Source organism: Colobus angolensis, unplaced genomic scaffold, assembly GCF_000951035.1.
Source record: "Colobus angolensis palliatus isolate OR3802 unplaced genomic scaffold, Cang.pa_1.0 Scaffold34, whole genome shotgun sequence".
Taxonomy (NCBI): domain Eukaryota; kingdom Metazoa; phylum Chordata; class Mammalia; order Primates; family Cercopithecidae; genus Colobus; species Colobus angolensis.
The window spans coordinates 342,092-355,177 of record NW_012116710.1 but is presented as its reverse complement, the minus strand read 5'-3'; the positions used below and the strand labels follow the sequence as shown (position 1 = coordinate 355,177).

At 37.4% G+C, this 13,086-nt stretch overlaps 1 protein-coding gene across 1 annotated transcript in view; it reads right to left on the bottom strand.

Moving 5' to 3' along the window:
• The window catches only part of SETD5 (SET domain containing 5), an 84,290-nt gene that overhangs the window by 44,111 nt on the left and 27,093 nt on the right, over window positions 1-13,086 (bottom strand). The window contains exons 2-5 of the mRNA XM_011952223.1: window positions 9,939-9,998; window positions 5,487-5,673; window positions 574-679; window positions 39-190 (exon numbers count right to left, since the gene is read on the bottom strand). Coding sequence (XP_011807613.1) covers window positions 39-190; window positions 574-679; window positions 5,487-5,557 — 329 coding nt within the window. The 5' untranslated portion in view covers window positions 5,558-5,673; window positions 9,939-9,998. The remainder of the gene's footprint in view (window positions 1-38; window positions 191-573; window positions 680-5,486; window positions 5,674-9,938; window positions 9,999-13,086) is intronic.

The following is a 13,086-nucleotide window of genomic DNA, read 5'->3' as shown; positions in this document are numbered from 1 at the left end:
GCAACCCAGACTTAAATTTAGATGGAACAGGATCTTACCTGCACTTGTCACAGTTGAGAAGGAAGCCATCCTGAGAAAGACCACAAGGACACCAGGTAGGTACAGTCTCTCCTTCAGAGTTCGGGCTGTCTCCACAGCGTTCCTCTACCGGCGACGGCAGGCCATTCAGGTCAGAACGAGGGATGATCGTCTGGACAGGGGGAGAAGCAGGAGGTGTCGGAGGAGGAGGGGCTCCGTAATTATGATCCTGAAAATAAGATTTTTTAAATCAACAGTGTCCAAACACTGGCCCCTCTCTCCCCTAAAGTATGGTACATATGGAAAGAAAGAAGAAAGTAGTACCCTTCGTTTTTTGGCTTCAACCAGGAAAGTGATAAAACAAAATGCCAAGGTCAACTGGGACATAAAAACAAGAACAATGATGCAGGGCTAGACGTCCGCTGGAGTCAGGGAAGTGCAAAAGGGGCAACTTCGTCATGCTGCATATAAACATTTCAAGAAAGTCACAATGTATAAGAATGGATTACACTCCAGGAAGATCACTGTTCTGGAGAGAAACAAATGCATACTCACAGCATAAGGCAGTCCTCGACACCCATGCCTCTGAGTGGTCCCATAATTATGAGTGGAATACACGCTCTTCTCATTAACTGCTGGACTAGCCTCCACAGATTCAGGGCTGCACAAAGGCGAAAAGCAATGCATGATAGCATAACACCTAATCTTCCCTTAAACTAACACTTCATTTCCCATTCTAACCCCTCCTCTTTCCACAACCACTAGCCACTAGGACAAGAGAAAGAACTCAGTGAAACAATCTTATTAACATAACTAAGCCTATAAATAACAGTAGGAGTGTTATTAAATGTGGATTTGTGTGTAACATGAAGCCAGTACAGGCAGATGTCTGAAGGCAGGCACCTGAGATACAAGGTGTCCCTAATGACAAACACAAACGTACCAGCTGAGCGGGGAGTTTCCCCTAGAGAAGCCACTCTGGGCTGGTTTAGACTCAGAACTATTCTTCTTAATTGGATCTCTTAATACTTCCATGAAACCTCACATGACATTTGCAGTGAGTGAGATGATGAAAGTGCCTTCTGCACTGCCCCAGGGACCAGGCCCTCTTCCATTCACTACCAAGACAGGATACCCTGAAGAAAGTACAGGTAAAAACAATGGCATCTTATATTTATCATACCTCTCATCTTGACGAACCCCCAACACCTTTCAAATATTAGAGTAATAATTTCTCATCCACCAATGACATGCAAGCATATTAAGGACAAAATAATTTATCAGCTGCATGATAATACCACAGAACTTCAAAATAAAAACTAAACTGGAAAGTTATGTTAGTCTAGTGACAAGTAATAACAACAGTAATGGCCACCATTGTGAACTGCCCATTATTTGTTAGGTGCTTTATATATCTATTAATTCAATTTCAGCAACCACTAAACATGGTATATACCCCATTTTTACAGAGGGGGAAGATGTGGTGGTGAAATTACATGACTTCCCCAAGGTTACATATTGACACAGCTAAGATTTGAAACAAAGTCTGTCTGACTCCAAAGTCTATGCTCTTTCCACTACAGAAACGAGGATGACATTCAGTCCTTTAAAGAAAATTGAGACCTTTATTAACCAGGCATAGTGAGAAGCTTGGTTTAGTATCTTTTTGTACCCTTTGTGAGTAGAAAATAAACTATTCAAGCACAATGTATTATTGTAGAATTATACATGTATTCAAACTTAGAAAATTAACGTAAGCCTTTACAATAAAAAGGCTTTGATGGCAAAGGATAAAATTCAGGTTTATGGGAAGCAAGAACTTCAACTCTGATTGTTACCTGGTTAGGTTTTAAGGAATACTGAAGGATAATTCAAAAATATAAAGTTTGTACAGCTTTGCAGAATAGAATAGTAATTTGTAATTTATATTAATTAGAACACAGATTCACAAATTAGAAACTCCGATGATTGGTATAACACAAACTTAGAGATTAATGGGTCTTTCAGGGAGTCAAATAATGTATATTGTTTGCTTGAAATAACAGACATTTTTTCCTGCTTAGAGATATACAATATATAGTATGGCAGGAATAAGTGTGCAGTTCAATGTGGTGCAATGTCAATTGAGAAGTGAGGGATCAAAGAAAATTCTGAGACATGTATCCAACTCACCCAGTTATATGCTCCAAAACTGTGAGAAGGGATCTTATTAATAACAGCAAAGGAAATTTCTAGGTGAAGAAGAACTTTAGACAGAGGAAAGTATTCTCTGTTAGTGAGGTGCATGCATTTTATTACTTAAAAGTGTCTGCAAGATGGGAACAGGGGGAGGGGTACATCAAGAATGCAGGTCAGTATTCTTGAGAAAAAGATGATCTGAACATGGCTCACTGAGAGGCAATCATCTCTGAGTATTAAGAAACAGGTGGGGTTTCCTAAATGAAACCAAAGGCAGACAAGCAATAATAAAATGAAGGTATAATTTAGTTTCTATGATGGACAGTTAAAAGAAAGTAATAAATTTATACAACATTGTTAATTTACTAGGTACATTACTAAACAAGTATTCCAAAAGCTGTATATATTTTATATAGATTTTGTACCACTGAACACATGGAGTGAAACATGATAGCTGTTTACTAGGAATGGATTTTTTTTGGGGGGTGGGGACAGGAAAAAGGAAAGTTGCATGAAATCAAAGATGGCCATGGAGATGGAGCTACGCTGGTTGTATCTTACCCATCTCCAAACGGGTAAATATGAACATATGCACTTCATGTGCAAGTCTAGGGAATAAAAATAAAATGTATATTGTGGAAGTTAAAAGGCCATCGTATTGCACAATACTTTCTAGTTAAGCACAGCATTGAATACATTGCTGTGCATGCTAAATTTAAAATTTAAACTCTTATCTTCTGATGAAGAAACTCTGCAATTTCCATATTGGTTACTGATTAAATACACAGTTAGACATCGACAGGTAACTATAAGATTTCCTAAAATATTCCTTGATATATATACTGGTTTTATATTTAAAAATATGAATTAAAAATTTGGAATGGAATTACATCTCTTTAGCAGTCAAACACTTTATACAAATCTAATTACAGCCTTTCTTCTCCTATCACTGAATTGGACACATACACAGAAACCAGGCTCACAACAGATATACTCCATCAACTGTGTTCTAAGCACAACATGCAACCCAGCTGCTATCATGCCATTTCTTGGAAAACGCCTGAAATTCTGTAATGGTAGAATTGGAAATTCAGAAAAATCTTTGCTTTGCTTGTTACATCTACAAATTTTCCTACAAACACACACCAAAATAAATGCATATTGCATATAGTTGCCATCGGATTTAAAATCCTATGAAGTCTAGGTCTAGTTGAGTATGCTGCACTTAATACCAGGTTTAATCTTAAAGTGCCCAGCATAGCGAAATAGGCATGATGAAACATTAATAAATATTAATAATTTAACAGAATGGTATGTAGCTAGTTATTGACATTCTTTCCCTTTGTAGAAATGCGTAACTATGTAGCCAGTTATGACCACAGTATCAGAAATCTGTCTGGAGATCATGAAAGAAAATGTTTCAGGAAATCCTAGAATACCCTGGTGTTAACAGAGACAGTGCAGTCACATTTGTAGACCAGAAGTATTTTTATTTCTGGAATTACTCCTGGACTCCCTAGCAGTATTTACAGGCAGTCATGTCTATACTTTGGGGAAAACACCAATTGTAAGATTAACTGCTCTGGGTCTTTTATCTACTAATTCCAAACTTACTGGTTTAACCTCTTTGCTGAAATTTCTCACAAATGTTAATGCTATCTATCTACATAGTTAGACAATCTACATAGTACCAGGTTAGTAGCTGACTTTATAAAAACCTATAAACACAATACAACTGGGCTACCTACTAATGCAGGAAGAGTTTTAAGTACTTTATTTGGGGAAAGAGTTGTAAAATGGTAAGTCTCAGTTACTGACATAACTAAATACCTTTTGCATGCAAAAAAACCCAAACCAAAATAAAACAAAAGAAGAAAAAAGCTCTAGAAGAAACAAATCAACCCTTCCCCACTCCCAACCCTCCTTTCTCCTTTTTATATGGGAAAAAGCCCAAACGCTGCTTTCCATTTTAGACTACCCCAGAATATTATACACTATTTCTCAGGGTAGCTTTAAGTCTTCCTCTTTAAGGAACTCAGTCAACAGGTAAGTTATATTAGGTGGCTTTATGAAGAAATATACACAATCTTTAATAATATTGTTTTAAGGAAGAAAACCACTATAAATCAGGGTTGCCATTCAACCCAGAAATCAGGTACAGTTGCTTTGCTTTGCTGAAGGGGGACGCATCCCCGGGGACTGTGAAAATGGCAAGAGAAACAGGGGAATTAGAGCAACACCCACCTCACTCAAGAAGTGGCTGTGGGATCAAGAGTCTGAACTGGACCTGAACATATTCAAAACACCAGGATTTTTCCAGCCCAGACCCTAATCCCTGGTACTGCCTGGAATAGACTTGGCTTCTGGGGGTGTGCTGCCCCCTAGGCCCCTTGGGTCTCTTTCGCTGGACTTTCACATCCTGGTGTAGTGCCACTTCGTCTTGAAAGGTAGGGGGCTTCCACTTCCTTTCTGTAAGCAAGGAAGATTGGGTACAAGGGAGGTAAAAGGACAACAGGGGGAATCTGTGAGCAGGGGGAATCTTGGACAACTTAAAAGAGAAGGGATACAAAAGACTAAAAATTTAAAAACTGTGAATAATATATATAAAAGTTGTATAATGAAGGCCTACCTTCATTGTCATTTGTCAATTACATTCTTCAAGAATTGAGAGCATAATTTTAGGGATTGGGCCTTTGGACAAACACTGAATTCCTAAAGCTGCTCTTAGCTGAAAAGAAAGTTTGGTACCACTGATTTTGAAGGTCCTCTTTCTAGGCAATGAATATTATAAAAATAAACAGATGCCACTGCTCTCCATGTTTTCTACCCCAGATGTCAGAAGGTCTAGGCAACCTGCCCACATAGTTTCAACCCCTTTACTCTAGAACAATGGGAAGTACATAGGAAGAGGACTTCAAGGAAAATCAGTTGGAAAGAACACCTTATCTCCCTCCACCAGAATAATCATTAACTCTACAGAAGCAGGTAGTAATACCTACTTTATTCTAATTTTCCCCACACATTAAAATAAATGAAAATGAATTCCTACTTTGCAACTTTGGTTCTATTAATTATTTGCCCAGAAATACCCCTCTGAAAACTCTTCCTTCCCCTTCTAATTCCTTTTTTTCCTCCAGCTTCAATGGGGGTAAAGGGAAAGGTCTAATGTTAATTACAGTGGGACAGGATCTGGTTAAGAAAATACTACGTATTATCTTACTAGCTATCCATAAGAAAGTTGTCTCCACACAGACTGGTAATTTACCTACAACCTAGAAAGTAGCACTTACTCTGATCCAGCAGCCATATCTGAGTAGGATGTATCTGGTGTGGTGACTCCCAGAGGGATTGCAATGCTCATGACGTCCAACACAGCAGAGATTGGAAATCACGGGGTCCAATTAATGGAGACTGACCACTCTGAGAGTGGGGGTGAGCTGCAGAGCGTTATCCAACATATTATGGACATGAGGAATCCTACAACAGAAAAGGAAAATATCTAGTAAAATAAATACCTAGTTATCAGATAGTTCTTCAAGTTTATCTTAAATGCTACTGAATATTTTTCTGCATTCTTGAACAAGGCTTTTAAGGGATAATTATAAAATAAATATAGCCACAGTGTCCCATGTTTACTATGCATTTCATTAATGTTTCACAAAGTAGGGGGCAAAAAGTTATGCTTACTTTTGTTTTTCTTTTCAGTTGAAGGGAAAGGAAGAGTCTGCCCATCTCACTAACCAACACTTTCTCCCCATTCTAAAACTGCCCAAACAAAATTTTCTGGCAGCCTAGGATCTAGCAAACAGGTTTTAAGATAAAGGATGGTTATTAGAAATATCCTAGTTTACCTAAACTCTTTAAAAATTCAAGATCTTCATTTTTTTTCCTAGGCCACAAATATATGCAGTTTCACAAACAGTCAATAATGTTATTTCTTCCAAATTAAAAGAGATCAATTTGTTGCCTATACTTGATTGGAAACAGCTGTTTCTTACTGCCTTCTTTTGTCACTGAACACTCTCTTGCTTCTTTTAAATCATCTTAACTATAATTTTGGGAGAAGATGCAATCATCTTAGCAACTTTATTTGTGGGGTAATAATACGCTGCTAGATAGGAACAAAAATATAAACCAGGAGGAGACTGTGCATGTGTGGGTGCAGAGGGTGTATGGGAAATCTCAGTATCTCCTGATGAATTTTCCTGTGAACCTAAAACTGCTCTAAAAAAGTCAATTGTTTTTTAAAAACAACGAAAAAAATCCCGAAATCACGAAGAGTACAGTTTCATGATAAAGACTAACGAACTGTGTATGAAAAAGCAATGAGCACAGCTTCACATGGTGACCATAAACCAGTGAAATTTGGGAACAGAAAGACTCAGAAATTACTGAAGTAGAAAAAAATGCAAAAATAGATTAAGAGATTTGGAGGTATGGTGCAGAGGGAAACAAGTGTTCTTTGTGTGACTTTACATTAGTAGTTTTACAGTAGTGTAAAAAAAACATCAAAAAGATGAAACAAAAAAGCATTTTATGTAGGGGGAATAAAGTCAATGTGAACGTCAAAGATCCATGTTTAACAAAGACTGTTGCAAAAAAGACTACAAAGAGAGTCATGACTGATACACTGATTCATAATAAGACATTAGAACCATTATTAATACTAAAAAAGTTAAAGGAATGAAAAGTACATGATACCGACTGAATCAACCTAGAGGGTTAATGTAAATTTTATTTTTATTTTTTGAGACAGTTTCACTTTTGTTGCCCAGACTGAAGTGTAATGGTGCAATCTTGGCTCATTGCAACCTCTGCCTCCCGGTTTCAAGAGATTATCTTGCCTCAGCTTTTCAAGTAGCTGAGACTACAGGTGCCCGCCACCATGTCTGGTTAATTTTTGTACGTTTAGTAGAGACAAAGTTTCACTATGTTGGCCAGGCGGTCTCAAACTCCTGACCTTGGGTGATCCACCCACATCTCAGCCTCCCAAAGTGCTAGGATTATAGGCGTGAGCCACCGTGCCTGGCCGGTTAATGTAAATTTTAAATGATAGATGGTCTGAGATGCTCCAATCTTACTTTGATATACACAGATTAATGCAAATAAAAAAAAATTGTGGGCTGGGTGCAGTGGTTCACAACTGTAATCCCAACACTTTAGGAGGCTGAGGTGGATCACTTGAGCCCAGGAATTTGAGACCAGCCGAGGCAACATAGTGAGACCCCATCTCTACAAAAATAGCAAAAAAAAAAAAAAAAAATCAGCCAGTCATGGTGATGTGCATCTGTGGTCCCAGCTACTTGGGAGCTTAGGTGGGAGGATCACCTGAGCACAGGAGGTAGAGGCTGCAGTGAGCCATAATCATGCACTGCACTCCAGCCTGGATGATGAAGTGAGACATCTGAGTATGATAATACGCCTGTTCCTATACCCAATTGGAGGTGACATATAGCTGGGCTGGGGAATGACTGGGCCAGGTGAAGTGGCTCATTCCTGTCATTCCAGCACTTTGAGAGGCCAAGGCAGGTGGATTGCTTGAGCTTGGGAGTTGGAGACCATCCTGGGAAACATGGTGAGATCTTGTCTCTACTAAAAATACAAAAATTACCTGGTGTGGGCCAGGTGCGGTGGCTCACACCTGTAATCCCAGCATTTCGGGAGGCCAAGGCGGGTGGGTCACCTGAGGTCAGGAATTCGAGACCAGCCCGGCCAATGTGGTGAAACCCCTTCGCTACTAAAAACACAAAAATTAGCTGTAGTGGTGCACACTGGCAATCCCAGCTACTGAGGAGGCTGAGGCAGGAGAATCGCTTGAACCCAGGAGGGGGAGGTTGTAGTGAGGTGAGATCACACCACTGCACTCCAGCTTGTGCGACAGAGTGAGACCCCATCTCAAAAAAAAAAAAAAAATCTGGTGTGGTGGCATGCACTTGCAGCCCCAGCCACTCAGGAGGCTGAGGTTGGAGGATTGCTTGAGCCTGGAAGGTGGAGGCTGCAGTGAGCTGAGATCGTGCCAGTGCACTCAGCCTGGGCAACAAAGTGAGACTCTGTTGCCAAAAAAAAAAAAAAGAAAAAAAGAAAAAAGCAAAAGTTTTTTGCCTTTAGGCCAATCTTACACATGTATGTTTCCTTTCCCTAACAGTATATCCAAACAGAGACCTTGGCAGTACATCTTCTAAGCCTTTGGGAAACTGAAGTAAAATCTGTAAATGATAAAACAAGAACACTCATCAAGTAAACCCAAAAGACACAGTTAAATACTGGGGGCTGTTGGTTACAACTCTTTCTATTAGTATCACTGTATAATTCAGATTTTTAAAAAAGCCCCAAAGCTGTCTGAGCAGATAATCATAAGAAAGTCTGATTATCACCACACTTCCACTGATCAGTAAAGGGAATCTGAATTGTGTTATATTTTCAGTAAAAGACTTAAACCAAACACCGTACTCAACATTATTAAAAACCCTTTGTTGTAGCTATTACTATTGTACACCCATTTAAAAAATGCACAGTTTAATGGTGAAACCCCATCTCTACTAAAAATACAAAAATTAGCTGGGCATGTTGGCACATGCCTGTGATCCCAGCTACTTGGGAGGCTGAGGCACAAGAATCGCTTGAACCTGGGAAGCAGAGATTGCAGTGAGCTGAGACAGGGCCACTGCACTCCAGCCTGAGCAAAAGTGAGACTCTGTCTCCAAAAAAAAAAAAGGTACAGTTTCCAGATAAAAGACAAGTTATAAACCCAAGACGATAGTTGATATTTTTCCTAGAGCAATTTTTAAAAGATATACTAAAAGGAAAAGATGGAAAAGTTCCTTCAGATAACATCGTAACGAGTGAATAAATGATTGCTACACCAACACAGCTATTTTGGATAGCTGATAAATAACTTTAAGAAACATTAAGTCAGCCAGGCGCAGTGGTTCATGCCTGTAATCCCAACACTTTGGGAGGCTGAGGTGGGCGGATCACTTGAGGTCAGGAGTTTAAGACCAGCCTGGCTAACACAGTGAAACCCCATCTCTACTAAAAATACAAAAAAATTAGCTGGGCATGATGGCAGGCGCCTGTAATCCCAGCTACTTGGGAGGCTGAGGCAGGAGAATCTCTTGAACCCGGGAACCAGAGGTTGCAGTGAGTCGAGATCACGCCATTGCACTTCAACATGGGCAACAATAATGAAACTCTGTCTCAAAAAAAAAAAAAAAAAAAAAAAATTAAGGCAGTAACCATAAATTTCTGTTTAATAAAAAATATTCCTTTTTCCTTGTGTCTAGTTTAACATGACTGCTTCATTCTTCTGATGAAAGCAACTATAATAGGTTAGCTTGACCATCTCATTCTAACATTTTAATAATAATGAGGCTTCTTAATTCAAATTCTGTTAATAACCCCAAATTTCTCAAATATTACCCTAAGAATAGTTCCTTCCCTAAGTAACTCTCTGTAAAATGTCACTATTAAAATGTTAACTGAGGAACATTTAACAGATCATCCAAATGCAGTATTTTCTTATTATAATTTGTTTTTTCCTGCCAGAATATAAACTCTGTGAGGACAGGGATTTTTATCCACTGCTGTAGTTCCAATGGCCAAAACAGTAACTGACACATAAAGAAGTTCAAGAAATATTTGCTAAGTAAATTATAATCACCATTTACTACAACATGATTCCAGCAGTCATTAAAATGCAAAAAATAAAACAGAAATTAAAAGGATTTACTTGGGTCAGTCACCTTTATATAGACTTCTGAATATGAAGTCCCCCCAAATTATCTGCTAGTAGTTCTGAAGACCTAGAAAAGGTTGAGACACAAATTAGTATAGAAAGAAATAACATTGATCAACACACAGAATGGAATTCTATAGCTATATTAATAATTTTGTTTCTGTATACTATCTTGTTTACCATCCTACATCTGTACTATCTTGTTTACCACCCTATGTCCATCTAGCACTGAATTTTTTGCCCTTAATCTTTTATTTTTTCATAAAGCCAGAAATGAGAGAGTAGGGAAGGAAATTATTTGACATAAATGGTAAATACTTATGTCACTAGCTAATTCTTCCCCTTCCTTCAAATTAGAATTCTCTCTCATTTTCCAAGGGACTCCTTCTTTTTCTCTCTCCTAAGAGGTGATTCCCTTCTCCACTGAACAGTTCTCAAATTCAGAGATCTTTCTTTAACCCGATGTCCGACAGCTGTCCAGCCAGACAAGGGCCCATCATCAGCCATTAAATTACAAGTCCATATTTATTACTCCTTTCTTTCCCTTCATTCCACACCATCTAGTTTCTTGTCCTACTATAAAAAAGAATGATAAAAGGGAGTCATTTCTATGTGTGGTCAAATGGAAACATGCTTAAAAAATGGGGCTTAATTTTCTACCTTCCAAAAAGAAAGGGAAAATAGGTGATCCAGGACTTTGCGGGGAAAATGATCAGTATCCTTTAAGTCTCTGGTGTTTTTTCCAAAAAGTCAAATTTAACACTGGCCAGAGTTATTAACAGCTTAAAGATTAACATTTCATAAACATGAAAAGAGTTGTTCATAGGATTCCAGTTACCAAGCATTAGAACACATGCATTTTATTTACATTGATGTTTTATGATTTCTAATTTAAAAAAACTGGAAAATAAGCTATCTTTTAGAAACAATTTAAAATAGTATACTCAGAATTAGAGAAAGAAAAAGTATCAAAGTAACAGTAAAAGGAAGGAAGAAATAAAGTAAATCAAGGGACAAGCAATAGCAAGTAAGAAAGAAAAAAGGAAAGGAAGAAAAGACAGAAATAGATGTGAGTGCACAATATGGGGAAAATGAATGCATCACAATTTCAAATTCTTATTAACTATTTCCTCAACAATCCATCAGAAACCACAGGAACACTAGTAAGTTCTCGGATTCAGAAACAGAGACAGCCTGTACCTTCCAGTAGTACCGAGTACTCTCTTTAGGAGGTGCCATTTACATAGAGTTTCTAGGGGAAAGGATGTTAGATAGAACATGACAGAAATGTTTCTTAAGACCCCATCTTTTTAATTGGGTTCAGAAATGGCCAACAGTCTCTATATCATCATTCTGACAGTCTCTTCTCTATATGACTTGCTGAAAGCACAAGACCTGTATGATCTCCCTGGTCACTCACAGAGAAGACAAACAAAAAGTGTTTTATGAACAATTCCAACAGAGATTTCAGAAGAAGAAATTGCATCAGACAGGTGAGGCGGAAGCAGCTGGGAGACAAGAGTCCAATAAACAACCAATCCAATGAAAGAAATTCAGAACAAGTCTGCTTCAGTAATCCTGTGAAGAGGACTGGCAGGAAGAGGAGTGCCGCTTCAGAAAGAGAACAGGCCTCATATGCTTCAGACAGTCTTTGTACTGAGGCTGTGGACCTTGGCCATTCTCCCAGAAATGATGCAATCCTGATGAACAAGATCTGCTGCCAGAGAAACAATTGTTAACAGCCTATGCAGACAGCAACTCAGCCAAGGAGCAATCTCTGATCAACTCACTCCATAAACCAACAGAACACCAAATCTCTCTTCCTCAATTTCAGTATCTGACAAAACATAAGTGAACACAGTATATATTCAGATACATAAGAACAAGCCATTTTCTCGAAGTGTCCTTTTTCTTTTAATTTCTTTGGCTGTACAATATCCATTATTACATTTTAGATAAAATACTGAACATTTTTTACTTTTATAAATACAATTATCCAAGCATATCAACTTAATAACATAAATATGACAATGTATACTTATTTTCCTCATTCTCATAAGAAAACCTTTTTGGGAGGTAGTGGCTTCCCTAAGCACAAAAATTGCTCTGAAATCTATCATCCAGCTATAATATTTCAAGTAAAGACAAATATACACACATTCTAATTCAGAGACAGAAAGTATATTTCAGAGATTTTTTGAAATTAGATAAAAGTCAATGTTAAATATTGGCATCTATTACAGAAAAGAGAAAATCTAATCTTGCTTAGGCTGACATACAAGGTAGACTGAGCAGTATCATCTCACAAAAATAGTACTTATAACAACCGCTTTTTTGAAGGGCAAAAATAGTACTTCAGATCTTACTAAAGGATCAGATTATTTTCATCTTATTAGCCACAATTTACTAATTTAGAAACTAACTTAAAAATATCCTCAATTTAATAATCTTCTCTAGACTGACTCCTCATCTCCTAGGCCTGGTTTCTTTTTCAGAAGTTTTGGTATCAGGTTTTTCACAATTATAAAATTATAAAAAGTTGTTTTTTTCTCATTAAATAAATAAAAGATCCTGTATAAAGCAGTTCTCTAAACGTCAACTAGCCAAAAGTCATAACTAACCAAATTTCTTCCTTTTGAAAGCAATAACCCTTAAACTGGGATTCATGAAAAAACACAAATATCTAAGATATATCCTGAAATAAATCTATTTAGCCCAATCTACTACTTCTATATACTACTAAATAATGAAAATGAACAGATACACAAAATAGCTCTGAAGCACTAAAAAAACTTTAATAGGTCAATAAATGAAAAAATTTAACTCAGGAAGAGAAAAACACTTTTTGGGACTATTTCAAAAGGGTTAAAGTAGCTAATAATTTTTTAAAAATCCAATTTCTGAACTTGACTATTCAAAATTTTATTACATATAGGCTGAATTTCTTCTTAAATACATCTATAGTTCTTTGATTTATCTTTTGAATGACTTTACAAAATAGTAAAAAGGGGAAATGGGGAAAGAATATTGGGTTTTCTGGTATGATGATTTTTACTCTCTACATTTTAAATCACAGAACAGTCCAGAATACAATAAATATACGACTGCTTTTTATCTACATGACCAACTTTTATGAGAATGAATGTCAAAGTCAA